Consider the following 27,131-nt stretch of genomic DNA (forward strand, 5'->3'; position numbering starts at 1 on the left):
GTTTTTCTTTTTAAAGGTGAAGGGATGTTGCATGTGGCTTTTGCTGTATCCTAGTCTACTTTTTTTTCACATTATCAGCGTGCAACATCCTGCATCTGCTATCGCCCTGGCAACCAGACCTACTCTCCATCATTTCCCAGCGCTTCATCCTTCACCATCAGCGGCAGCGTACGAGAGAAATCAAAACCAGCTTTTGACGCTCGTCATCCAAGTGGAAGCAGATTGTTTTCTTCACAGGTGGCACTTCAAATCTCCTTTTCCATCATATATGTTTTTCTTAAACTAGCCAGGTTCATGTGTCGGAGAAGTCTTTTCTCTCAGCACCAAAATGCCTGTGAGACGCGGTCATGTTGCGCTCCAGAACACCTACCTGGACACTATCATCAGGAAATTCGACGAGCAAAGTAAGTGCACATGAAATTAGTTAAGTTATGACCAAGTGATGTGACAAGATAGTGATTATGAAACACCTGCCAATGACAACAAAATTTTTGTTCAAAACGTTCACAATATGCATTTTTTCACATCACTTTTAAACACCTTACGCAGCCAAACTTAGATCATTTTGATAATGTTATATATGTTAATTGCGATTCATTAATCTGATACAGGTGGTAGCCTCAAACAGGTGTGCAAAGAAAGTGTGTGAAAAGAGTTCAGTTTAGTTTGACCTCCATTAGCTACATCCTGTGTTGGAAGGAGGTAATAATGTTCTCAGTCACTTAAAAGGGAAAAAGGATTTCTGACAGCTTATGGTTATCATCAGTAGGAGTAGTGGGCCAACAGTACATACTGTGTATTTTTATGTCAGGATTGTTGAAATAGAGCATTCTTACCAATAGAACAGGGCTGGATGTACTTTCAAATCACAGTAATTAATAATGTGACTAAAATCTTGAAAGCACCACTTTTCCTGTTACTTTTTTCACCGATTAAAGTTAGTCATACCATGTTAGTTGCAGTTACAACCTCAGCCGCCTGTATCCTTTATTTTTCACACATGCTTGGTCAGTTTTATTGTGTTCAAATTTATTTGAGACTCTTTCGTGGCCTGAACAGGTGGCAGACTGACAGGCTGTTTATGTTACGTTGGAATATCTTATCTAATTTGTATCAGTGATGTTGACAGCCTCCTCACTGCTCCTTTTATGTTTTAGGGTTATTGCACCTGCATGTGTGTTTGTTTGTTAGTGCTCACCTGATGCCTTACATTATGTTCCATTAGCTCACATGTTCCACTGGCTGCAAGAGAGACCAATTCTCACACATTTAGAAAGAAAAAACGTTTGTTCCCCTGCAACCACTAAGGCCTCTGATAAAGCATGGATGTCGCATTTGATATCTTCTTTTTACCTTAAGGGTTCGTTTGTTTTTCCATTTGACCTGAACTCATATTTTGTATATATTACATATTGCACATTATACCTTTTATCTAATGGAGTATGAACATAATCTTTTCAGTCTACCTTTCAAGACAGTTTTCCCCTTTCCTCCTTGGTACATTTCCTGCTTGCTTACTTGTACTTCACTATGGACCACTCACAGTGTGTTGAATGAGTAACACTGAAAATTACCCTGACATTCTGATCAGATACTACCAGATACCAAAAATGGAGAAATATTTGATGTTGTTGATCGGTTTTAGTTTGATTAGACCTGGGCCCAATAATGCTTTATTATAGCACGCTCCCTTAAAAAAGCTCTATTATACAATGCTTCTACTGTATGTCTGTTAGAGTGTGTATGTGCACACGCAGCCACATGTGCGTGCACGACCAGGTCAGTGCACGTGCCACAGCGGTGCTGCTTAGCAACGGTGTGACGATCAGTGTTTCCGCTTTGAGCCCCAGATAATGACTTTGGACAGGATGTGTTCCCACCAGGAGCTCACCCATTTACTTTAAAGAGAGGGACTGAGAGAAGAGTCCCCTCCTCTCATCTGTGTGGGCAGCAAACGGGGAGCTGTTCCACCTAGTTCGACCACAGGATAATAAAAGGGCCAGTCAGAGGCCGCATATGTATGTTCTTTTCATTCAGCTCATTGAACTCCTCCATTAGCAGCCGTCGAACAAAACTGTCCTAATTCACTTTCATGAATGACTTTGTCATAGTTGCTGTTGCCCGTGCCACGTACATTACAATTATCAATAACAGGAACTGGATGGTATATGAGTTTGGAATTAGTATTAAAGATTTATCTGAGTGCAGAGTAACTCGGAGATACTCGCAGGAAAAAGCATTATGTGGTCCAGTTTCCACTTGAAACTGTACCACCACAGTGTTTCCCACTGGATGAGAGTTTATTTGGTGGTGGTTGACCCACTAAGGAGGGTCATGTGCTGGTGGAAAGACACATCAGAGTCAACTGCAAAACAGCATTGTATTGAGCTTACATCCTATTAGATTTAGTATTTGAAGTATTTTTCCTCAATATATAGTTTCCATGTAGCTTGCAATTCCAAGCCGACCATTGAACATAAGATAATTGACATGTGCATGTGAAAAAAAAAGTTTAGGGTTGGGGCAAATACATTCCATATTAGTGGGCACACTGCTATAGCAATTACATTCAAACATCATAGATAAATAATTTGCTGCTCCGAAAAAAAAAAAACACATCCAAAACCATATAAAACAAAATGTAAATATACACAGTATGCAATATATATGGAGATGAAAAAATAGACAACCTAGCAGTATAAGCATATGGGCAAACATGTGGATAATTCCAGTTTAATTAGAAATTCTCAGGTAAAATCATACAGGCTAAACCTGACAGATGGCAACAACCTATAAATTCCCACAAGTCACGAGAAAGCAGGTGTGAAGCCACAGAGACTCTTATGTTAAAGGGCCCACCTGCTCCTCCCGACTCCCTCGGGAGAAATTGTGACGCTAATAACATTAGCACCATGGACAGGTGGACTTCATTAACACTAGTTCTATTTCAGCTGATTGTCAAGTGGAGGGTACAAAGCCATGCAGAAGACTTTGAACACTGTATTAAGCGTATTTGATTAAATCAAACTGTGTAAGTGTAACTGTCTTGTAAGTACCCTACAATTTTAATACATATATCTGATGTGATCAAATTAGGCAGTCAAAATTGAATTGTTGAAACTTTTTAACATTTGTTTTAACATATGACATATTATTATGTAAACAGTAAAGCAAAGCTACATAACAGAGCTAAAAACATGCACCATTAAGTTAAAGCTGGCTGGTGAGATAGCCATAGCTAGCCTTAGCTAAAGCTACATTTCTTACTCTTTACTGTGTCCTGTGACTGAAAATCCAATTTTGACAATTCAAAATCTTAGTAAGTTAGTTTTGTTATCCCATATGAATGAGGCAGTAGCTTAATCCAACCATGACAAAAAGTAACAGCAGCTAAACGTGCTAAAAGATTACTTGCTAGCTTTGCAAAGTAACATTAAGCTAGCTCTGACTGCCATCTCAGCCCCTGACACCCTAAAGGTTTGGATGTTTTTTTCCTGGTATTACCTCTTTAACATCGTCCAAAAAAGTGTGATTTGTAATATTGGGCTATATAAATAAAATTGACTTGATTTGATTTTTCTCTGTCACAAGGTGACCCAGATCTGGGCAATTTTGTAAAAATGTTACGAACATTCCTTAATTTATTGATACCTGTACTATCTATTATTAAGTTGTATTGTATTTACAGCTAAATACTATAGGGAGTTAGGGAACTATAGAAGTGTTTATTGTTTCTAATTAAATATTCCATCAAGAAACGAGTCTTACTTATTTTGTAACTTCAACCCACAGTCACTGTACATACTTCCACTTGGATTTCTTGCCTTTTTAAACTGGAATATGACACTAAGTGTACTCCTCTGTTCAGATCGCAAGTTTCTGATTGCCAACGCCCAGATGAAGAACTGTGGCATCATCTACTGCAACGAAGGCTTCTGCCAGATGTTTGGTTTCGCCAGGGCGGAGATAATGCAGCAGCCCTGTACCTGTCAGTTCTTGGTGGGTCCTGGCACCATGAAGAGCGCCCTGGCCCAGCTGGCACAGGCCCTGCTTGGCTCAGAGGAGCGCAAAGTGGAGATCCTCTACTACGCTAAGGAAGGTAAGACACAGGAGGAAAGGTGAAACACAAGAGGGAGGAAGGTAGAGCCTGTGAGCCTGTTTGCAACCTCAGATCCCTGGAGGAGCCTTCTGGCCATCACCATAAGCATCCATATGTTCCACTTTTTTGCAAAGTGAGGGAAGAAAAAACCTTACATATTTTTAGGATAGTATGTAAACTCTGACGTACAAACTGTTTCTGACCTTGTAGGATGTAGTTTCTCTTGTTTTAAATTTATGCTGATGTAGTGGATGATGGGAAACAATAAAAGGTACAACTCAGTTTACGGTAGATTAATACAAGGCTATCTCACCTGAAATAGTCCCAAAATATCTCTGGCTACTCCAAGTTAATGATGTTTCAATTTTCTACGAAAAGCAATCTTATGATAAACAAGACTAAGAGTCTACAGCCACTCAGGCAGATTTTTTAGGCTGTACTATGGCCAAAGGTTGAGCTAACATCAGCATGCTAACTTTAACAATGCTAACATACTGATATTTAGCACGTGATGTGTGATGTGTTTCAGTTGAGTGCAATTTGCGGAAGCCAGACTGAAACTTGTCAAATATATTATTCTCATCTAATGCAGTTTTGAGTTGCTTAGCAACAATGTTTTCTAAGATTTTGTCTATAAAAGGCAGTTTGAGGCCTGTAATTTTGGGGTAGAGAAGGGTCAAGTTTAGATTTTTTTGAGGAGTGTTTCAAACATCTTGCTTGAAATAAGCAGGGACACGACCAGATAACAGAGAGTTGTTGATTATAGAGAGTACACTATGACCGATAGGGCCAATGATGTAGGTAAGATGTCAAGGGGGCAAGAGGAAGTTTTCATACGGTTAACCATGTTTGTGAGATACTGGATTGTTATTTGAGAAAACCTCTCCACGATTGTTGGCCGGGAGGAGCAGGATATAGGAGGGGAAAGTGTAATTGGGTGGATTGGGTGAGAGGCAGTGTTCATTAAAAGACTGCACCAAGGAATCAACATCACAATGCAAGTTAAAATGGAAAGTGGCAGAAAACTTTGCCGCAGAAAGATGGTTCAGGATAGTAAATATATAAATAATACACACAATATAAATCAAATAAGACATAGCTGTGCTCAGTAATAAAAAGGTTCTCCGTAAATAGAGAATTAACATTCAAACCAAGAGTAAAAACAAGGTCCAGAGTGTGCCCTCTGTTGTGTGTAGGGCCTGACACATGTTGAGTGAGATTAAAAGACTCTGTGATAATAATAAAACTAGAAATAAAATGATCAGAAACATCCTCAACATGAATGTTAAAATCCCTCGCAATGATAAATCTGGATATCTTAAGGATAGAGGACAAAAAGTAACTGAATTTATTTAAAATGATCAGTTTGGGCCAGGCTGATTTGTTCAAGAGACGAGAACGACCCAGTGCTTACCAACCGACATGCTCCTGAACACTGCAGCAAGTCCTCCACTGCGACCATAAATTCTGAGCTAGTTCTCGGACAGAGCTCGATGAGAGGGCTAGTTAGGAAGGCCAGCTCAGTGATTGGAGGAGGAGTTGAGCTGGACTCTCTGAAGGCGGAGAAGAGGATGCTCTCCAAGTTGGTTAGCATTTTAAACTCTCCCACCCCACTCCATGTCATGCTGGTATCTATGTATCTATCTATCTATCTATCTATCTATCTATCTATCTATCTATCTATCTATCTATCTATCTATCTATTCCTCCTCAACCATCTTTCCCATGCTTTCCTTCACATCCTCAACCTGTATTTATCTTTAGTGCAAAGCTTTGATTTTAGAAAATGTATGTGCAAACAAAAATATAATTATCACAGATGGGGAAGCAAGAAGGAATGAAGAGTGTAGAGACTTAGAGATGGTGATATTAAGATTGTAATGAGAGAACTGAGTGAAAGAACACAAAGAAATAACACAGCGAGGCAGACATTTAAATTAATCTGCGATTCAAATGGTGGCATTTTACTGAACGTTCTCTCCTCTCAAAGCTTCATTTCCTCTTGACTCTCTGTTGACTCTCTGACTTAATGACTTTATATTAATGCTACCACCAGGTGGAGACTGACCTGTGCACAGGTCTGCATTTTGCCTCCTTGACCTGTAACCTCTTATTTCCTCTTTCACCTGTTTATCTGTCACTAAGGCAGAAACACATGATGGAGGCAAGTAAACACACCAGGCTCAGGACAATTAAAGTCTTCCATCATAAACACAAATACATTTACTGTCTTCTTACATACACAGACACGTGTCTTTTGTTACTTTGGCCATTTGGGCACGGGGCGTGCAGTCTAGAGTGCTGTTGTCATGGAAATGCGATCAGCATGCCAGCTCAAATCCACTAAGCATCTATTTGTTTTGTCTCCTGCTTCCTACTGTGCTCCCAGACTGAACAGGCTGAAAAATTTGCGAACAAGCGGATACAACGTGATTCAGAACAAGTCGGCTGCTCTCACAGGCTGATTATTTTTTTCTTTTCCATACTAAATTCATGTTTCTCAGAGTGGATGTGTGAATGGGACTGAATGCAGCCACTCAGTGTGTGTGTGTGTGTGTGTGTGTGTGTGTGTGGATGTACGGTCCTCTGTATGTATGTGTGTGTGTGTTTGTGTGAACTGCTCTCTTCCCCATTCCTATTTTTAGACCACACTGATTGCAGAGTGAAGTTAGACCTGACGGAAGTGTTGCTCATTTAGCCTCTTTTAGCTTTCAGTGTTTGAACTCTGTCCCTCCTTTTCCCCTCAGATTCTCTCTCTCTCTTTTTCTCTCTCCTTCCTGCAGTGTCCTCCCTTGTTACCTGACCTGAAACTTAATAAAACAATTTAGGTGGCAGTGTTCACCAATGTATGTGGGGGTATAGCTCAGTGGTAGAGCATTTGACTGCAGATCAAGAGGTCCCCGGTTCAAATCCGGGTGCCCCCTTTTTTTCTGTTGTCTGCCTTCACCTTTCTCTTACTATGTCTAAAGGGACCTGCAGACCATGCCTGGTGGACATTGTCCCTGTAAAAAATGAGGAAGGCCTCGTCATCATGTTCATCCTCGACTTCCAAGAGCTTATTGATCGTTCTCTCAAGAAGTCAGGCCTCAGGCAGAGAGTCACCCAAGGATGGATTTACTGTAAAGCCTTTAACATTTGTCTTATGCCTTGCCTGCATGATGTACATTCAAGTTTCGAGTTTTCTCTGTTCCTGAGATAAACTGATGCATGTAACCTTTGCAAATGTAAATATTAATCATGAATTACTGTATGCTCAAATATTCTCAGTAAGCATTTTACAGATACAAAAAGGATGCCCTTTATGTCTCCCAAAACCTATTTTGGGTAATACAAAATAATTGCATATGAATAATTTGTAGTGAAAAGTTTGAGTTTTGATAACGGCTGAGCTGAACACAGAGTTTCCCCCTCAGGTCAGAATCGGAGGTTGAAGATGAGGCTACCGGTGCTGCGGTCCATGAGACGACCTTCACTTTCCAAAGATCAGTTTGAAGGAGTGGTAGTGGATTACCTGCAGGTGAGGTGGTATACAACACACACAAGAGATCACGTTATGCAGCTTGCTTATGTGTATGCATGCCTTGCATTCTGCTGTAGTTCATACTGACATGTGACAGTTGCTAAAATCTGTTAAAAAACGCCAAATACCAAAATGTTTTTAATTATTTAATTAATTAATTAATTAGGCTGTTCACTTACGCAATTCGAAACATTATATATGCACTATGCAGTTTCACATGTTATCACTGAGCATTGTTTGAAATTCGTGATTTGCTGATTTCTTTTCAGAGTCTTTCCTTACTTCTGTTTTGACTTCTCTTGTGTTTTGATGAATCACTTCTTGTTAGAAACTATTTCCCAACAGTATCCGGACACTGGAATTATATTGGGCCACAAATTTACATGTTTCTGGCATAAAAACATTTCAGAAAAACTGCTGAGATATGGAGTGTGATTTAGAATAGAATTTTTGTACCCCTAAGACATGACCTCCTGCTCTCTGTCCTTGACAGCCAAACAGCGAGGAAGTCCCTCTCAAAGAGTTTCGGATCCCGTCCAAGGAGAGCTGTATGCAGTCTGAGACAGAAGCTCTGATAGAACAGGACCTGGATCCTCCCTCCCCTACTGCCCAGCCCTCCACCAAGCAACGCACCCTGCTTACAGACCGGCTGGACCCCGGCATCCCCTTCCCCAGGGGGACATTACCTCGTAGCTGTTCTCGGGACAGCGTCCGTAGCCTCCGACGCGCCTCATCACTGGACGACATTGAGGGCATCAGGGCAGAATGGAACAGTCGACCTGGAGATCCTCGAACCAACAGCAGTGAGTGTCTGGTCACGATAATAGTGCTGTATTTGTCTCTGAGAGAGATGTTTTCTCATACTAGTGAAATATAATGTGTTTTAACATTTTATTTTATCCAATTAAACATCAGACAGGAATGTAACACTATCATTCTAAATTAGATTACACCAAGCATGCAACATTATCCACATTTTTTGGCTGTTTTGGTTACATTGGTTACAAACTTAGTTTGACCCTGATCTGATTTAATGTAAAGACAGTTGTTTAATTACTGTGAACACAAGCAGCAGGAAATTACCAAGGTAAATAGTATCAGATTTATAATCTTGTAACTAATCAACTAATCATTCACAAAAATGTTTTCAACTGAATGTTTGTATACGCATCAGGTCAGGTCAGGTCTATGCTGTTCAAAATATACAAGTAGCAGCATACTTTGAGACAGAAAGCAAAAGGGTTTGTGGGAAAGAGCTTCATTTTGGCACAACAGAAAATTATACACACACATCACCTTTGAAATTCATTGTGTTCTGGTTTGTCAGGGTTTTGTTAAACAAACATTTGGCCAAAACTGATCATTTTCACAGATTTAACACCATTACATTACATTATCATTATTATACCAAGGCCACTTACCAAGGGAGAAAAAAATGTGTATTCAAAAATGTGTCATTTATTAGGTTTTTTGTGGTCAGTTCAGTATGTTTGAGGGTTTTTTTTTCATTTTTGCCTTTACTAGAGAGATGACAGGAAGACAGAGATGCAACAAAGTCATGGCGACACCCAAAGTTGTCCTGTGATATGATCTTAGCACACATCTGCCAGCCAATCAGAAAGGAATATTTACCAGGGCCATCGTATAATATTTGTAACAACACTGTAAATTGGTAAAAGAAAAGAAAATCTTTTCTCTCAGACAAGAAAAGACAGAAGTAGAGAGAGAGCTCACACATCACAGATCTATGACACCCATAACACAGAACGCATCGCTCTGAGCATGTGCAGCCGCCTGATGGTTGTTCCAGCAGAGGGACACTAATCAATCCCTCTGTCATTGTGTGTGTGTGTGTGTGTGTGTGTGAGGGTTTGTGGTCCATTTGTGTTAAAATTGCACATCACTGCACATACAGTATGCCCCCCCCTTCTCTCAGGGGAAATATTTTGTGAGGAAATTACATTTTTTGTGTAGGATACAGGTTCCTATTATACTCTGGACTCTCGCTCTGTCTGCCACATTTTCTTTCATCTTCACCACACTTGTAGGTTCATCTGTGTCTTTGAGGCTGAGGGGAAATGCAGTCTGTCCTGATTCCCCTGTTGAGTGCAAGAAATAGTGGATAAACAGAAACATTTTGTTCCTAAAAACATTTAACTGTAGTATATATTGTAGTATATATTTGTTTTAAAATGTGGTCATGATTTGACCCTCAAACCTGGACACATTTTCAAATATTAGTTTTTTATTCTGTTCCGGTTTCTTTTTTCTAACATCTCACTACCATTCGTAGTTTTCCTTGATATGGTTTTGAGTCTTAATTGCCGATGTTGCTGCTCTCTGCTGCAGATCTGAAGCCCAGTGCCCAGAACTCCACGTCAGACTCTGACCTGATGAGACATAGGACCATCGGTCGCATCCCTCAGGTTACTCTCACCTTCGGCTCAGAACGAATGAGGCCTCCTTCGCCCACAGAGATTGAAATCATTGCACCCAGCAAGATTAAAGACCGAACCCAGAACGTCACCGAGAAGGTCACTCAGGTCACACAGGTAAGACAAGTCCATGTCAGTGAAAAAAGAGAGACAACAAATCCCATCTTTCTTTTTCTCTTGGCACTTTGTTCTTACAATGGGAAAGAAGACTAAACCTAATATGACTTGTTTTTCTTAAAACAAGAACAAACTCATGCCCATGAGTTGAGATAATTCCACTTGTTCTCATTGCAGTTCCCCTTAGTTTTCTATATGTCATGATGACACAGAACGAGGCTGATCATTGCTCTGGTGTCAACAGTTTCAATTATTGGTGCGAAATTATCTCATCCTATTTGCAGATTTGTATGTGTTTTTTGCTTCTTTCAAGATAATACAATTTAAGGACTTAGTAATGGATGGATGGATTTTTTGCAATGTAGGATTAATGTTGTTGGATAACTTCAAGTCAAGTTCAGCCTCATATTCAGAGGTTGTGGTCTCACAATAGTTTTGTCTGCTAGCTGTTTTTGGCTGTTCCTTACAGTAAATAATTGTCACTCTGCTCATTGGGAAAAAAAATTATATCAATCATATCATGTTACTTCTCCTATCGACAAGTTCAGGTTGTTGGCCATTGTTGTAGCTGATCTCTCCGCACTGTCACACCCAGTCATCGTCTCTGCACATAGATCAGACAAAGATTTCTATAAATGTTTATTGCTTCTGGCTCGCTGAAGATGCTAAAAGACATCTGCAGTTACAGGGTGAAAGTGTGAAAGAATAATCTCACCTGAGGTGTGACATCTATGGCACCCGCAGCAGAACACACGCATCAGCCACCTGTCATCACACCACGGTGTCTCTGTGCACAATTTTGGCAATTTATTACCTCACACAGCAGTGGAAAAAGAAGAATGGAACAATGGAAAAATACTCTGATACAAGTAAAGTTTCTGCTTTTAAAATTTGACTCAAATAAAAGGAAACAAGTATTACCAGTAAAATGTGCTCAGATACAAAAAGTAAAAGTGCTAAGTTGAGTGTTAAATTCCCAAAGTTGGAGATAATTAAATAATGAAGTTTTGAAGATTTTTCCTGCTTTTAGATCAATTGAAGCATTACAAACTCCTCTGCATTTTGAGAACGTTTTCTAAAAACCCTTTAGTTAATGTCTAAAAGACATTGTGTTGTTGAGGTAAAGAACACTTAATATATATAATATTAACATATTAACACATATATATAATATTATACTTTTTTGAAAAATTTGCATACTGTATTTTATGAGCTTATTTTATGTTGAATATTAAAACTGAATCTGCAAAGTAACTCTTAACTAAAGCTTTTTGATAAATGTTCTAGAATACTAACCACAATATTTACCTCAAACATTTAGTGGAGAAAAAAGTAGGCTAGTCTCAGAAACTGGTAATAATATTAACTGGTAATATTCAAAATAGTAGCACCTCAAAATTGTAAGTACTGTAATAATATAACATTTACTTTACACATCCGCACAAACACACACACAAACAAAGTAAAAGAACTAAATGTCATGGAGTGACCTATCCAGGATCAAGCCGGCAGTCGGACACTGTGGGGCTCCCTCAGTGCATCACATTAACCCAGATTGTCTGAGGGCTTCCACAAAGGTCAGCTGACTCTCTTTCCAACCAACCTGTGCCAAGAGGTAGTGTTTTAGGCCCAGTTTATCTGTTTGTTTGGCTGTTGGTTTGTTATTTAGCAGGAGAGCTCAAAAACCTGCCAACACGTTTCAATGAAACCTGGTGGAAAATTGTGCCAAGTGATGTAGTTGAAAATCATAGCGTCACAATGAGGCCATTTGTAAAGCACTTTACATTTTGGTTTATAACTGCTAGAACATTTCACAAGAAGCAGGTTGTCTGGATAATCTGGAGGTTTTACTCAGCAAAGTAATACAGATAACCCAGTAAACCTGCTTCTTCATTGCAATCATCCCCAAATTTGGTATATGATATTAGTCTTGCATAGCTTCTGATTCTTCTTATTATCAATGGGTCCTAAATTTCAGTGCTATTTGCATAGTACTATTATCGTATGTGAGTGCTTTGTGATTGAATGTTGCTGCCTTGGTGGTGGTGAGATCTCACTTCTTCACACCAGGAGGAAGAGTGGTATCGACAGCCGGCTGTGACTCACTGCACAATGCGGAAGCAACGTGGCTTCTGTGGCCCTGGAAAAAACTGACTGGACGAACAGAAGGCCCCCTAAAAGGCCTGGCAGAACACTTAACTTGTTAACTCGACTCCGCTGACGTCATGTACAAGTTTGGATAAAAAGTGAGCCTTCCTCTGTGGGCAGTGGAGTGTTTGCCTGCTGCTCAGTAGGGTTTGTTTTACTCTTTGTTTCTGTTGGAAGGTAGAATGTAGTTATTACAGATATCTGTCTCTGGGATGTCTCCTGTTGACAGACCACACACACAATCTTCCTCAGGTCTTCTTCATCTTAACAACAATTTAGTCCAGAACTGTGCCTTTAAATCTTGAGTAAAAACAAAGGACTGAGATATTGTCACTTGTTTCCAGTGCAAATCAACTTGTTTCAGTAGCTGTCTAATAACACATTGTTTAAAAGAACTACAATATATCTGGACACTGGCAGACATTTTATCTTGACAGATTATGAGACATCGTATTGCATTAGGTTATGCTTTGGTGTTTTAGCTGTCAAATACTCAATGTAGTAATGTGATATCTGCTGAATTTCTTTAGATTTAATAATTTATGTCTTATATGGTTATAAGATGATACATATATCATTCTGCACAGTGAAGCTCAAACATCCAAGTGAATTAACAATAATAAAACACAATTTTGAGTTGAGAGTGCTTGTTCATTTGCATAGATCTACATCTTCTCATTCCAAACAAACCAGAGATATAAACACTTTTCCTTGTCCAAAAAAATGTGACCTTCTTTGAGTGACTATAGACTAAATCTATGTTGTAGTTCTGTAAGCAAAACAAGCATTTGTTTAAAAAAAAATGCACATGTAAAATTGTATTGATCATTACTGTGTTAGTTATACAAGTGTTTTATTCACAGCCTGAGGTTTTATTGTATCTAAGCAGTAGGCAGCATAGAGAAGGGGGCACTCACTGTTGAGGGTGTGAGGATGTATATGGAGATGGGTGTGTGTGGGGATCACAGAGAGTCTGTGAAGCTGGACAGGGGTTCTGGTGAGATGTAGTTATGAAAGCGACGGCTGTGAGGCTATTGAGCGGCACTCGGTGGCTTGATGCTGCCCGTGACCTTGGCCTCTGGAGCTAATGGAAGTGGAGGGCAGCGGGCATGCTCTCTGTGCATCTGTCAAACCTCCAACTGCCCTCTAAATCACACTGTAGTCCCCTCTAGCCGTCTTCATGCTGGTGCCAGTTTGAGTTTTTGTCGTGTTAAAACAGCTTGAATTGACTTGCAGTGGTATCATAGTCGTGGGGTCACAGACGAATGCCGAGCCCTGCAGGTCAGGTTTTAGGTCACAGTAATCGTTGCTGCTGCCTTGTGTGAACAAACTGTAGCAGCGGTCAATAGCCGTACCAAGTGCAAGTTTTATCAGGTTGTTTCCTTGTAACTAAATCTATAAGCATATGTTGCCTTTACTTTTGGTTATGTTCCGTTATACAATAACATTTTTCGTTATCCTGCCTTTATAATTGGATTTCGATTGGCACCTTACAGAAAGGGAAATGAAGGTTGTCATTGATCTTTGTTCATATTGATTTGTCTGCATAACATGAAGCACACAGTGTGATTGATTAGACTCTAGCTCTAGACTCTAGTGTGTGTGTGTGTGTGTGTGTGTGTGTGTGTGTGTGTGTGTGTGTCTGTGTGTGTATTGGGAAAGCAGAAGTGTGTTTATATGGTGCCCCCTGGCTTTGAATGAGCTTACAACAGGACACTGTAGAGGAATCTGGATGCAGTTTGAATTGACTAGAATTTTCAATTTGCTTTTAAAAGATAGGCAACATGATTATTAAAATTTGTGGACATGTGTGGAGTGTGTGTGTGTGTGTGTGTGTACAGGTGAAGTATACATTAAACAGGTTTCTGTTCACAAGTGTTATTATCAAAACATGCTGATTGATCAAACATATTATTCAAGAGCAGCCATCACATGGTGTGTTAGAGACATGACAAGTTCATCAAAATACATTGAGGAGGTTGCATCACTCTCTTCCAGTATACTGTTATATGTTAATTCCTCCAAACAGTTTTGGCAACATTGCCTGCATCAAGGTGGAATAATATATACAATTGTGCAAGTACAAGTGAATTCATTATCCATGGGACTTTGGAAATTTGAAATTTGAAATATCCATGTCATGCACAATATTATAGCCATGGGTTCAAAAAGAAAGTTCGACTCAAAAAGTACCATATCTTGAGATACCAATAATGACTTTGAGTAACTTCACATGACCTCAGAAACAACGCCAGATGAATTTTATGATGAATGATGAATGTCAATAATTTGCTGATTCGAGGAGGGTTATGCAAAAAATACAAAACAAATAGACACGGTTGTAACACATGTTAATATACAGTATTTAGCTAACCATAAATCAGGCTATCTTTAAGCTGCAGTCAATAGTGAAGAATATACAGTAGAGTGCTAAAGGAAAGCTCTGGCATTAAAAGTTCAATTAAAAACTGCTTTGTCCTGTTAGAAGTCAAACTGTCTTTTGTCACATCAAGCAGGACCTACTGTGACATTTAGGAGTTATTGCTTGTTGAGGAGGAGGCGGATGCCGTCATTCATAGAGCCACTGGATCGTTTTTATGTTTGGAAGAGAATCCCGCTGTGAGGGCTGGGCTACAGGCAGGGAGGATGAGCGAGAGGGAGGCCGATACAGACCTTCTCCCTCTCTCACTCTCTTGCAGTCTCTTAGTCTTCTCCTGCTGTTTACCCTGTGGTGAGCTTCAACATGAGCTTCAAGCATAAACTTCAGCCTGTGAGTACCTCAGCCTTTCTGGGTCTCTCAAGCTCCCTGGTGTTCTCCTCAAACTGTAACCTTATTTTTTCAGCTCCACTTCCCTGTTTGTTTGCTACTGTTGTACCTTTTCCTCCTCTTCCTCCCTCTCTCTGTCTTCATCCTCCACCTCACCCTTCCTGTTTATCTACTGTAGGTACACAGGTGAGCAGCATCAGCTTTATCCAGGTTAAGCTGATGCCATGTCACCTTGCTATAACATGGTCCTGCTAGTCTATTTGGACATTTTGCATTTGAGTTGCTCCTGTTTAGGTTTAATTCAGGGGTAACCCTAAATAAGTACAGAATAGGTGTTGTTTTTATGTTTAAAATGTAATAAGACAGGAAAAGGAGGATGCACTGGCTGAAAAATTAAATTTTATGTTTACTGAAGTTCTTTATGGGTGGAATAAAAAAAGTGAAGTTAAATGAGTTACATGTGAAAGATTTAGCACTTTGTATTGTGACTTTATTCAAAAGGAAGGATGAATGTGGGTTTTTATGAATGTGATTGTACTTTCTACTTTTAATCCCCTAGAAGAAGCAATTTCATATATTTCACACTGGCTTTCGGGATTTATATCTGGTTTAGTCTTAAAGCTTCCCTTGTACTTCACACCTCAACTGTCTTTTCAATTTAATATGTATGAAAATGTATAAACAGCCGGCTCTTGCTGTGTTAATCATAAAGTCAGAGTGGCGAGAGAGCTGTTGCGTGCAAACTGGTGGTGGCAGTTGTTCTCCGGCCCTCATTATGAAACAGAGCTGTGGACAACATCAATAACTTAACATTTCTTGGATGAGTGAACTCTTGCTCATGTGTTTACATTCTCATTACTGTGTTGTCTTTTCACATCTGTTCAGCTACTGTGATCAGTTGCTGACACACAAAGGAGGGCCACAGGTTGTTGTGTTACAAAATTTCAATGAATCCAGTGTGGTTTCCCACCTTAACCTTGTTTCAAAATACTGTACGATGTCTATTGGTCATAAAAATCTGATTTATGCCTACATCTCTATAATGTAAAATATACATTATATACGATACAAGCCTTGGTTATTCCTAGTGAAGAGCTAACTTTATTTTTTCTTCCCTGCTTTTTGTTTACCAAATATGGCAAAGTACACGTTTAGTAACTTTTTTGATATAGTACTTTGTCCTTGAGAAGCAATTCACTTTGACTATTTCTGGCCACTGTTCTCTCTCTGGCCATCTAAACTGGGAAAGTGGAAAAAACAGGATGGTTTCTTCGAAGAACTGGAGTCTCAATTGAAAAAAAACATGCTAGACTTAACTTGTGGTTCCTGTGTGAGTTTAGTGTTTGGTTGTAGAGGCACAGCAGCTACTTGTCATACATGTCCAGCTTCCTTTGTGATGGTGACTATGACCATAATTATGCAAACTAAAATGCAAATGAGGGTCTAACCTGCAGGGTTTGTGAGGAGATGGATGGACAGCAATGCACTAAGAGCTTTTTTTACATGGGCTAGTAAGTTAGTGTAGATATGGATGTCAGCAATGGAGCATCAGAAATATACAATTTGTAAGATGAGAGCATTTTCACACTGTCACACTGTCACATAGAGTCCTGACCTTGTAGTTAACAAGAATTAAATAAAATCACTCCTCCGCATGGCGCCCAATCAATGCCAGCACTTAATTCTGGTCCAAAATTGAACAGAACACTGGTAGGAGGGGTCATGTGGTCTCGATAAAGTGGGATCACATGGTGCAACAGAGGCAGGTGAGACTGCAGTGGGCTCTTTAAAAACAGCAGTTAGTGATTTGACTTTGTGAAGTGCCTGTGGAGAGCAGATAGAGCTACGCAGAGACTCTGTTAGGACTCAGTCTGTGGTTTTCCTGCAAGAAAGTGATGCAGGAGAGGAGATGGCCACTACACAGCAGGCAAGTAGGGGTGCAGAGGGTTTGGAGGAGCCTCATCCTCTACTGCAGTGGTCGACACCAGGATGAAAGCTTGGACATGGAGGCTCTGATTGTCCTACCGGTCAGTGGGATCTTACTCATTGCTTTACTGAGTCAATCACTCTTAACTTCATGTTTGGTGTTGGTCTGCCTGTTAATGCAATGAGACAAATCACTCAGGGAGTGGTGGTAACACTGGACGGGGATGGTATATTGGTCTCTTTTTGTCTTGCTAAAGGCTGGAGTTGTTTCTGTTCTTTTTTTATATTGAATTCTAAATATCTATTGAATTTATTATTTTTTTTAATTTCATTATAAATTAATACATTTAGCATATTGAGAAACTGACTGGCTGAGTGTGGATGTGTTTCCCTTAAAGGGCACATAATGTTATACATTAAAGCCTGATTGGCTGTGAAAGTGTGTCCACGAACATTAACAGCATTAAAACACAGGGTGTGCAGCAGCCACTAATTCATGCAAACACATTTCACTGCCTGCATTAATTATTTTATTGTGTGAATATTGTGGAGTTAATCAGGGAATTATGGTGCGTCACTTGAAGTGAAGTGACAGACATGATGTTTTGTTAAGAACAACGCCTTACTTTCTAGTGCTTGGTTTGGCTTGCCTATGTCTTTCTAAATTTGTATATCTTTCCAAGTGAAGAGAAGGCTGTGTCTCAGTGTTCACATTACTTTTTAAATTGATGATGTAGTCTGTTGTCTGTACTGATCCAGAGCAATTTCTAATCTAACTTAAACCAACCTGCTGGTGGTGATGTCAACACTTCCTACTTCCTGCAGCCCACAACTATTTTGCTGGAAGGCTTTTATTATGAAGGAGCTGCAACAAGTGTTTGCATTAACACATTACAAACTGTTGACTGCTACTTTCATTCTTCAGCAGTACTGTCCCTGTGATGCTATGTGCCCCGTTTGTTGGGGGGGCGGGTCTGTGAATGTAAAGTGAAAGTAAGACAATACCACAATTTCAGAAATGAGAAAATAAGAACTTATAGTTGTTGTAATATAACTTTTGGTTGTTTGTGTAGAAGATCAAATATAAAAAAGAAACAACATACTGTTTTAAACCATTAAAAAACTGCAGAATCTTTCCTCTTTACCATCAACAGTATATAAAAAAATCTATGCTGCACACACACAAAGTGAAAGTGGAGAATGAATTACGGTGCAGGGCATGAATATTAAACCTCATCGGAAGAATTAAACCTGCTGAAAAATTTAAACTCCTAAAAAATTAAACCTGAAAGCTATATTTAGTTAATGATATTGATACTGATAATGATAATTAAAGTTATTGATCTACAGGCCAATGAATAAAAATCTCAACTTTTTGACTTCTCATCTGGAGATGAGCATATGGGTAACGGATAAATCAACTAATGGACAAATCTCCCAAAAACCCTCTATTGCTGTTTGAAATGTACGCCTCACAAAGCAAGCAATAGCCATCCTCACCATCCTGTTCCTGTCTCCTCAGGTGTTGTCGCTCGGTGCTGACGTGCTGCCAGAGTACAAGCTCCAGGCCCCACGCATCCACAAATGGACCATACTTCACTATAGCCCCTTCAAAGCAGTATGGGACTGGGTCATCCTGCTGCTGGTCATCTACACCGCCATCTTCACGCCGTACTCGGCCGCCTTCCTTCTCAATGAGGTGGAGGAAGAGCGGAGGAGAACCTGCGGCTACACCTGCAACCCGCTCAACGTGGTGGACCTGGTGGTGGATGTCATGTTCATCGTAGACATCCTCATCAACTTCAGGACCACCTACGTCAACCACAACGACGAGGTGGTCAGCCACCCCGGACGCATCGCACAGCACTACTTCAAGGGCTGGTTCCTCATCGACATCGTGGCTGCCATCCCCTTCGATCTGCTCATATTCCGCTCCGGGTCTGAGGAGGTGAGAATCATTGTACTTCTTCCAATGTTGCCTGACAAAGCTAAATGAATAATTTTCACAACAGACAAAATGGGTCTCTGGGTACAACAAATAACATTAATGATGGCTCTGTTCCATTTAAGGATCTCAATAGGTCATGCCAGTGAGACAGCTAAATGGAATGCAACCATTAGTCATATTATTAGTTACACCTGTCTTTTCCTGCCACAACATATCAAAATGTCTGCTGTGAAAATGGTATGTTGTTATTAAGCTGGCTGTAGTCCTGCCTCCACTCCCAGCATGGCCTCAGATTCATGACGTTGTTAAATCCTAACAAAACAATTGTGGTTTTATCTTGGCTGATGTTTGTATCCTGTGGGTCTAGTTGTTAAGCACTGCGAAAATAAAGGCAGAAATGACAAGGTGTTTAATTTCATGGTACAGTAGAATTACAGTACAGTAGTTGTTAATATGGACAGAAAACCCAATGAATATGTTTCAGCTTTTCAGAAAGACCAATAAAAGAAACCATGACAGATATCACACATCTTCTGAATTGCCAACTGGAACACCACGGCAGATATTCTGGCAATATCCAACATCGACCAAAATTGGTTATTGAATTAATTGGAAGCAAGAAACAGGTCATTCAGTTGTAGAATCATTGATGATTTTAGATATACAACTACTACTTTAAACAGTAGTTACCATCATTCAGAGTTTTGAGATGCAGTAATCCATTTGTTGCCATAAACATCTTTGCATTGTTCACTGATTAGTCCAACAACCATCCCGCGTTTTACTGTGTTTGAGATTGTAAAATCTTAGTGGTGGGGTGTGGGAGGTTCAATTCCTTGCATGCTAGACCTTCCATTTAAGTCTCAATACACTTCATGTATGCAGCAAAAAGTATTTTACACTGGCACAAAAGCTTGCTAATATCACTAACAAGTCTACTCTCTCTCCACCAGCCTCAGACAACCACTCTGATTGGATTGCTGAAAACAGCCAGACTGCTTAGGTTGGTACGAGTGGCCCGGAAGTTGGACCGTTACTCAGAATATGGAGCTGCTGTCCTTTTCCTCCTCATGTGCACCTTTGCCCTCATCGCTCATTGGCTGGCCTGTATCTGGTATGCCATTGGCAACGTGGAGCGCACAGGCTCTGCCCGCATCGGAGGCATGAAGATCGGCTGGCTGGACAACCTGGCCGACCAGATTGGTAAACAGTACAATGACAGTGACGCAGCCTCGGGCCCCTCCATCAAGGACAAGTACGTGACAGCCTTGTACTTCACCTTCAGCAGTCTGACCAGTGTGGGTTTTGGGAACGTTTCACCTAACACCAACCCAGAGAAGATCTTCTCGATCTGTGTCATGCTCATTGGCTGTGAGTAGAGAGGGAGTGAGTCTGAAATCAGAAGCCTTTTAGGGGCTTTACCTTTAATGCGAATGTGTGTCTGCATGTGCAAGAGAGGGGCAGAATCAGTGTGAAAACCTACGTCTCTATGGTTTTGAATCCTGATTGTGATGTTTTTTGTGATCTGATTGGACCAGCCAATGACCAGTATTTTATGGCAATATTCGAAGCTTCAGTCTTCATATTTTTAACATTTTCATGCTATAAAATACAAACATTCTGTGTTTCCATAGACGTATGTGTTTGTTATGTTGGAAAAGAATGTGAACCAGAACTAAGACCATAATGGGACACTAAAGCTTTCCACTGAAATACAGAAATAATGACAGGGTGACCCATTGCATGTACCGTACATGAAACTCTGGTGTAGTCGATTCTTAAAATCAGGCATTAATTTTCAAGAAGGTTGTCAGAAATTGAATAAGTAATTTTTAGTATTTTTTTTAAATAAGACAGGCTTTAAGTACTTTTGCTTCACAAATGTTGCCAAAGGATTTGAAATACAGAAATATGTTCGCCATAATTTGTTTTAATTGCATGATATTACCTGTTTTGTAAGAGTGAAGTAACTATTTTCAAAATTGTACATTTATCCAACCTTGGTATAATTTCCTCCAACATACAGTATCTCTGTCGTCTGTCCCACGCAGCTCTGATGTACGCTAGTATCTTCGGTAACGTGTCGGCCATCATTCAGAGACTGTACTCAGGCACGGCCCGCTACCACACCCAGATGCTGCGGGTCAAAGAGTTCATCCGTTTCCACCAGATCCCAGGAGGCCTGAGACAGAGGCTGGAGGAGTACTTCCAACATGCCTGGTCCTACACCAACGGCATCGACATGAACGCTGTAAGTCATGTCGACATTCACACGCACACTAGTTAATGGTTGGGGAATGGCTAGAAAGAGAGTGGATGTTTAGACAGTTTAAAAAGATGGAGATATTGTTGTACACTTACATTAAAACTTTCAATTGCAAATCAGTGTTTTGGTTCTGACCCTCTTTGTAACGCTGTGGTGTACTTTAGTGGTAAAGCGTTTGACTTCAGATCAAGCGGTCCCCAGTTTGACTCTGCCCCCTCACATGCTGACTGCTGTGGACTTTTTGTCTACCTAATCCCAAACCACAACTCCTCTGCTGGCCTGTCAGCAGGGACAAATATTAAGAAGAGCTGAGGATGCATGATTAATTTCTGCATATAATTCTCTATTTATGATATGCCTCTATCAAACCTCTAAGCATGTAAAGTGCAAACATCTACTTATTTGTTAATTCATTATAAGCATAGATACTGTAGGACTATTAGTGCATCTGTTATGCTATCAGATCGACAGCACTGCCTCACTCCTGCAGGTGTTGTGCTATCATTGAAAGAGCATGCCTAAAAACTTCTAGGCACTGCCGTACAAAAACTGTATCACATACCAGCATGTATTAGCACATTTGCTTTCCTCAGGTTGTCTTTTTATGTATCCCATGGTTGTCATTTGCAGCATTACCTTTGATATTCTGTGTTTGACCTACATGGGTTGTTCGCCTTGCTCTTTGCTGCTGCAATGACCCAGTTTTCCACATTGAACTTTCATGTTACCTTATACTCAAATTAACACAAATCCAGGTTTTCTATATTGAATTTTTTTTTATCTCTGCCTTCCAACAAAGCCTTTATCATAGTCAGCTTTTTATCATATATTTGAAGCAGGTTTGGGGATTCATGTGTGTTACTGTGTAGATTAAAACATCACTGGCTCAATGTCCAGTAGGGGGTATAGCTCAGTGGTAGAGCATTTGACTGCAGATCAAGAGGTCCCCAGTTCAACTCTGGGTGCCCCCTTCTCTATTAAACACACACTTTACATCAGGAAACTACATCTTTAGTGATAATGTGCGTCATATCGCTGCTTGGGCTTGGGCTGCCAACATCACCACAGCACGATGCAGCCGGAGAGCAGCATTAGGGCCTGCCAATTCAATGTGAGAATAGATAATCACTTGGAGCTACTGTCCTTTGTGCCCTGCCTGAATCAATCTGACACATTGCTCTCCTTCTCTAACCCCTCTGTTGCTTTTTTATGTACCTTTCAGATTCATTTTACATTTTCCATAGTTAGATTACATGGTTGTAAAGATACAAGACAAATAGGTGCAGGAAAATGAAAAATAACTCATTTGCAATAGATTCACCCAATGCCCTTTGTTGCCCTGCAGGTTTTAAAGGGTTTCCCAGAGTGTCTGCAGGCTGACATCTGCCTACATTTGAACCGCAGCTTGCTGCAGAACTGCAAAGCTTTTCGAGGCGCCAACAAAGGCTGCCTGCGGGCTCTGGCCATGCGATTCAAGACCACCCACGCTCCACCGGGTGACACTCTGGTCCACAGTGGGGACATTCTCACCGCCCTCTACTTCATTTCCAGAGGCTCTATAGAGATTCTCAGGGACAATGTGGTGGTGGCCATACTAGGTGAGCTGCAAGTCCTGCTTACTTTGTCCCTTGTCACTCATTTAAATAATCAACAAATCATTCCACTTATAAAATGTCAATAATAATGAAAAGGAGGTCAAATCGTGAATGTGTAACCACAACATGTCACAACATTTTTGTTAAATGACTACAGCTAAAAACAATATTATAATGGATTTTTTTTTCCTTCTGTCACTTTTCTGTATCTGTTTATTCTTCCACACTCTCGTCTCTTCCACAAGCAACAGCCACAACTCTGCCGCACAACACACATACACACACACACACTTCTCTTTGTGTTGTGTTGCCAGAGGTGTTTGGGCACAGCTCCACTTCCATTCCACAGTGGCATTGATCATCAATATGGCCAGCACTCAGATCCAGGCTGTATAGGTCATTTCGTTTTCAGCTGTGTTTGAGGGGACCAATTTGTGTTGAGCAGCAGTGCTGTTGAGGATCAGTGTCACTCTCAACTTGTTTTTCATTTGTTTTGGATCAGATTCATCCATCAAAATGTTGTCAGTAAACTATTTTCACTATTACTAGCCATGGCCTGCTCACTTGGTCGTCTATTGATTAACTGTTACTCTTTTGCGATGCTTGTCTTTCCTTTTGCTGTGGTTTCTGTAGGAAAGAACGACATCTTTGGTGAACCCATCAGTCTGTATGGGAGGCCAGGCAAATCCAGTGCTGATGTCAGGGCTTTGACCTACTGCGACCTTCACAAGATTCTGAGAGATGACCTGCTGGAAGTGCTGGACATGTATCCCGACTTCTCTGACATGTTCTGGAACAACTTGGAGATCACCTTCAACCTGAGAGATGTGAGTGCCACCAGAGGGCGATGTTACACACAGAAACACCAACCCAATAGAGATTTCAATTCTTTTGTGTAATCTGAGCTTTTTTTTTATCAAGGCCTAAGAAAACTTGTTTTAACCTGTTTCCTCGCTTCATGAATTATTGATGAATGAAGGCAACTTAAATAGGCATACTGTGGAGTTTTAATTATAAACAATCATGGTTTGTGTACATTCAACATTTCACACTAAGATCGATTGTGTCCATCCTTCAGGCCTCACAAACAGGTCACAATTAGTTTCCTACCACATGAAACATTTGCAAAGCCTTTTTGAAAATGCTTTGAAGCCCTCATTTGTTGTAATGGCTTGCAATCTTTTTCTTCTTAATTGAACTTAACTGAATCTATGCATGGCACACTCAGCAAAACATTATAGCACCACAAGTGGTCACAAAGTGGTGAAATCAAGTAGATTATTATATTATATCTAAATTTTCTTTTGGTGATGTACCTACCACATTTCAGTACCTCACAATCACTTCTTTCTTGACTCACCATTAAACCAACTTATACAGGTAAAAATTATTCACAGGAAGGACACAGGCCACAAAGATAAATAAATGTATATTTCCTTTAAGTATGAGATCTTGTGTGTATTTTTGAATTACTGAAGCTGATATGTATCAGGCAGATAGAGTAAACCAGCCAACCCCAGGCAGGGACTCTGAATGTGGCTACCGTCGGACAAGGCATCGGAGAAGCTCCTTGCGGCGTCGAAACCGACCAGGTGAGTCATTGACGAGGCATAACACATTTCCATATGTTTCTGTTCTGTCTAATCTCCTGGGTGTCCTGTGACCCTGTCTGTACAGATGGCATGGACCGTGAGGACTCTTACCCCGATCAGTCCTGTCCGATGGCAAACCACCACCGGGGCACAATGGCAGGACCCCACTGGGAAGACCTCTGCAGCAGCGCTAGTATCTGTTCGCAGTCTAGTGATGAGGAGATGAAGCCCATGGGACACAGCAAGGGGGAGCTGTACCCCTCCGGGGGTGACACCAGAGACTACCCCCCAGCAGTGGTCAACCTCCTGCCTCACAGTGGACCCTCAGCTGGGATGGGACCACCTGTAGACCTTGGAGGACCACCATACTCACGTAAAGACTCCCTACAATCCCTTTATCAGTCATATCAGTCATATTCTCCAATAGGCCCGATAGAGCCTTAAAACATTTTAGAGCTGTACCAAAATACTTCAAAGTCCATCTGTGCCCTCTTCAGAGTTTGACCCTGAGATTCTTTCCCTGCAAAATAAAGTTTACTAAGTCGTAGTTTTTCCAACACACTTTCTCTACATGTCTTTCTCTACAATGAGGGCGACATCAGATGCCACCATCTTTCTCCAGACATGTTAGGGACATCATGTCTTTTATGAAACGAGAGAAATTCTAACATACTCCATAATAGAAATGTTTATGATATATTTGTGCATTTTTAAATAGTGCAATATAAATAGGATTTAGACTTACAGTTTGTATTACAAAATACCTGTTACACAGACAAAAACTTTACCTTTAAACCTTTAAAATTATATATACTAGTAAAAGTAAAACTGAAACTAAAAAGAAGAAAAGTGAAAGTAACTTGCAAAAAAACAACAGGTAAAAATAAAAGAACAATAAAATTACAAATAACTAGTAAAACTACTTCAAACTTTGAGTAAAAATGGGGAAGACACTGACTAGTCCCAGACTATCTTGCCCACATATTGCATCATTTTATTGAATAACAGACAATAAAGTTTAATAAATTAAAGGATGATTCTTCTTCTTCTTCACAGCAGCAGCTCCTATCAGCATGTCAGGCCTGTATGGCTACTGGCCAGACCGCAGAGCCAGCCAGTTCTCAGAGAGCCAGAGACGACCTTCATCAGTCAGGGCCAGTTTCCACCCTCCACCCTGCACTGAGGATCGGCCCAGTGAGCTGGAGTCCAGGCTGGAGCTGCTGCAGTCCCAGTTAAACCGGTGAGTTTGTTTTATGTGGGTGGAAACAAGTGGGGGGCAAAAGAGGGGGCACCCGGATTTGAACCGGGGACCTCTTGATCTGCAGTCAAATGCTCTACCACTGAGCTATACCCCCTCCTGGAAAGCACCTCCCTTCCTCTGCCGTTGTGTTTGTGTTTCAGTTCCCAGCTGGTTGTGTGCACAGTGATAATGTGTATGAGAGAAAGGGAGGAGAGAGAGGAGGAGGGAAAGACAAATAAAGATAAGATAGATAGGTATGACTGAAAAATATAGAAAAATGATCTGTGAAGTTGGTCACGTGGATGTGCTTCCTTTTAACAGTGGGTCTGCTAACCTGTGCATAAAAGAGCGAGATACTGTGAAGGAACAAGAGAGAAACCTAGTGGACATTTTTGAAAAAGCAGATGAGGGGACTCTATAAAAAGATTATTAAGCGTTTCATCCACCATCAAAACAACGTCAATAAAACTTTGAATTGTGTGTTTTTCTGATCATGAAGAATAAATTCCTGAGGTCACATCTGCTGATGTCTCTCTTTATCCTGCAAAGGCTGGAGACCCGTATGACAGCAGACATCAATGTGATCCTGCAGCTCCTACAGAGGCAGATGGCCCCGGTGCCTCCAGCCTACAGCGCTGTGTCCCCCAGCCCTCACCCGCCTCACCCCACCACCCTGTACGGCACAGGAGCGCCCACAATCCACACTGTCCCGCCAATGCAGCCAGTACAGATCGACAGCACTGCCTCACTCCTACAGGTGTTGTGTTCAGTTTACACACCATCACAAATTTGCTGCTTTAATTCAACACATCATCATCTTTTTCTACAGTATGGATTTAACAAACAAGATATTTAGTGAGCTTAAGAGGTGCTGGTTGGTGGATTTTGTCACCTTTGGACACAACCAGGCTTGCTGTGTCCCCCTCTTTCCAGTCGTTAGCTAACCGGCTGTTGGCAATAGCTACATACTTACCGTACAGATGTTAAATTCAAAATGTTGAACTCTTCTTCCGAACACTGAGGTCGGAGGAGGAGACCCCACATCAAATTAGTTCTGTCTGAGTTAGGCTTAATACTTCTTTCTCTTTCCAGAGCCCAGACTCTGACTTCAAGCACAAATCCAAGGACTCCCTGTCCAGCGGAATCCATCTCACTGTGGCCTCTGATGACACCGTGTCCATGTCACCGGAGGCTGACCCACCACATCTGCCCTCTGTGTACCTCAACCCTCCTCAATTGTCAGGGGCCCAAGAGCCTCCTAGACTCCTATGTGGCAGCCAGCGCTTCCCCTCCCTCCCTGAGCACCTGGAGACCTCCACAGAGATGCAGGAGATCCAGAGGCATGTCTCTGACCCTGTCTTGCCAGGCAGCTAGAACACCAATCACCACCACCCAAAAGCCTGGTCCTTTGGATGGGACAGCCATATGTTCCCCACTCTCTTACTTCCTTTTCCCTTCCTTAAAACTTCCTCTGTCCT

General features: G+C 40.9%; 1 protein-coding gene and 3 non-coding genes across 4 annotated transcripts; 3 read left to right on the plus strand and 1 right to left on the minus strand.

The window, feature by feature from the left end:
- Nucleotides 1–328: 328 nt before the first annotated feature.
- On the plus strand, nt 329–27,027 carry kcnh6a (potassium voltage-gated channel, subfamily H (eag-related), member 6a). The gene is made up of 17 exons (XM_070922502.1): nt 329–404; nt 3,869–4,099; nt 7,069–7,218; nt 7,513–7,616; nt 8,113–8,422; nt 9,969–10,171; nt 16,976–17,113; nt 18,535–18,960; nt 19,914–20,331; nt 21,012–21,211; nt 22,572–22,824; nt 23,455–23,648; nt 24,314–24,413; nt 24,499–24,786; nt 25,470–25,653; nt 26,203–26,410; nt 26,746–27,027. The coding sequence occupies exons 1-17, from the start codon at nt 329–331 to the stop codon at nt 27,025–27,027; spliced, it is 3,765 nt and encodes a 1,254-aa protein (XP_070778603.1).
- Nucleotides 6,952–7,023, plus strand: trnac-gca (transfer RNA cysteine (anticodon GCA)). The gene has a single exon. It is a non-coding gene; the product is annotated as a tRNA-Cys (tRNA).
- trnac-gca (transfer RNA cysteine (anticodon GCA)) lies at nt 22,126–22,197 on the plus strand. Its single transcript has one exon. It is a non-coding gene; the product is annotated as a tRNA-Cys (tRNA).
- trnac-gca (transfer RNA cysteine (anticodon GCA)) lies at nt 25,697–25,768 on the minus strand. The gene has a single exon. It is a non-coding gene; the product is annotated as a tRNA-Cys (tRNA).
- Nucleotides 27,028–27,131: the final 104 nt, after the last annotated feature.

This window comes from Enoplosus armatus, chromosome 17 (genome assembly GCF_043641665.1).
Source record: "Enoplosus armatus isolate fEnoArm2 chromosome 17, fEnoArm2.hap1, whole genome shotgun sequence".
Taxonomy (NCBI): Eukaryota; Metazoa; Chordata; class Actinopteri; order Centrarchiformes; family Enoplosidae; genus Enoplosus; species Enoplosus armatus.

Excerpts from the sequence above, each read along its gene's own strand:
- kcnh6a (XM_070922502.1), top strand. The coding sequence starts at position 329 with ATGCCTGTGAGACGCGGTCATGTTGCGCTCCAGAACACCTACCTGGAC. Across the intron at positions 10,172-16,975 it reads AGGTCACTCAGGTCACACAG|AAAGTGATGCAGGAGAGGAG; the intron begins GTAAGACAAGTC and ends TTTTCCTGCAAG. Across the intron at positions 24,414-24,498 it reads GCGGCGTCGAAACCGACCAG|ATGGCATGGACCGTGAGGAC; the intron begins GTGAGTCATTGA and ends CTGTCTGTACAG.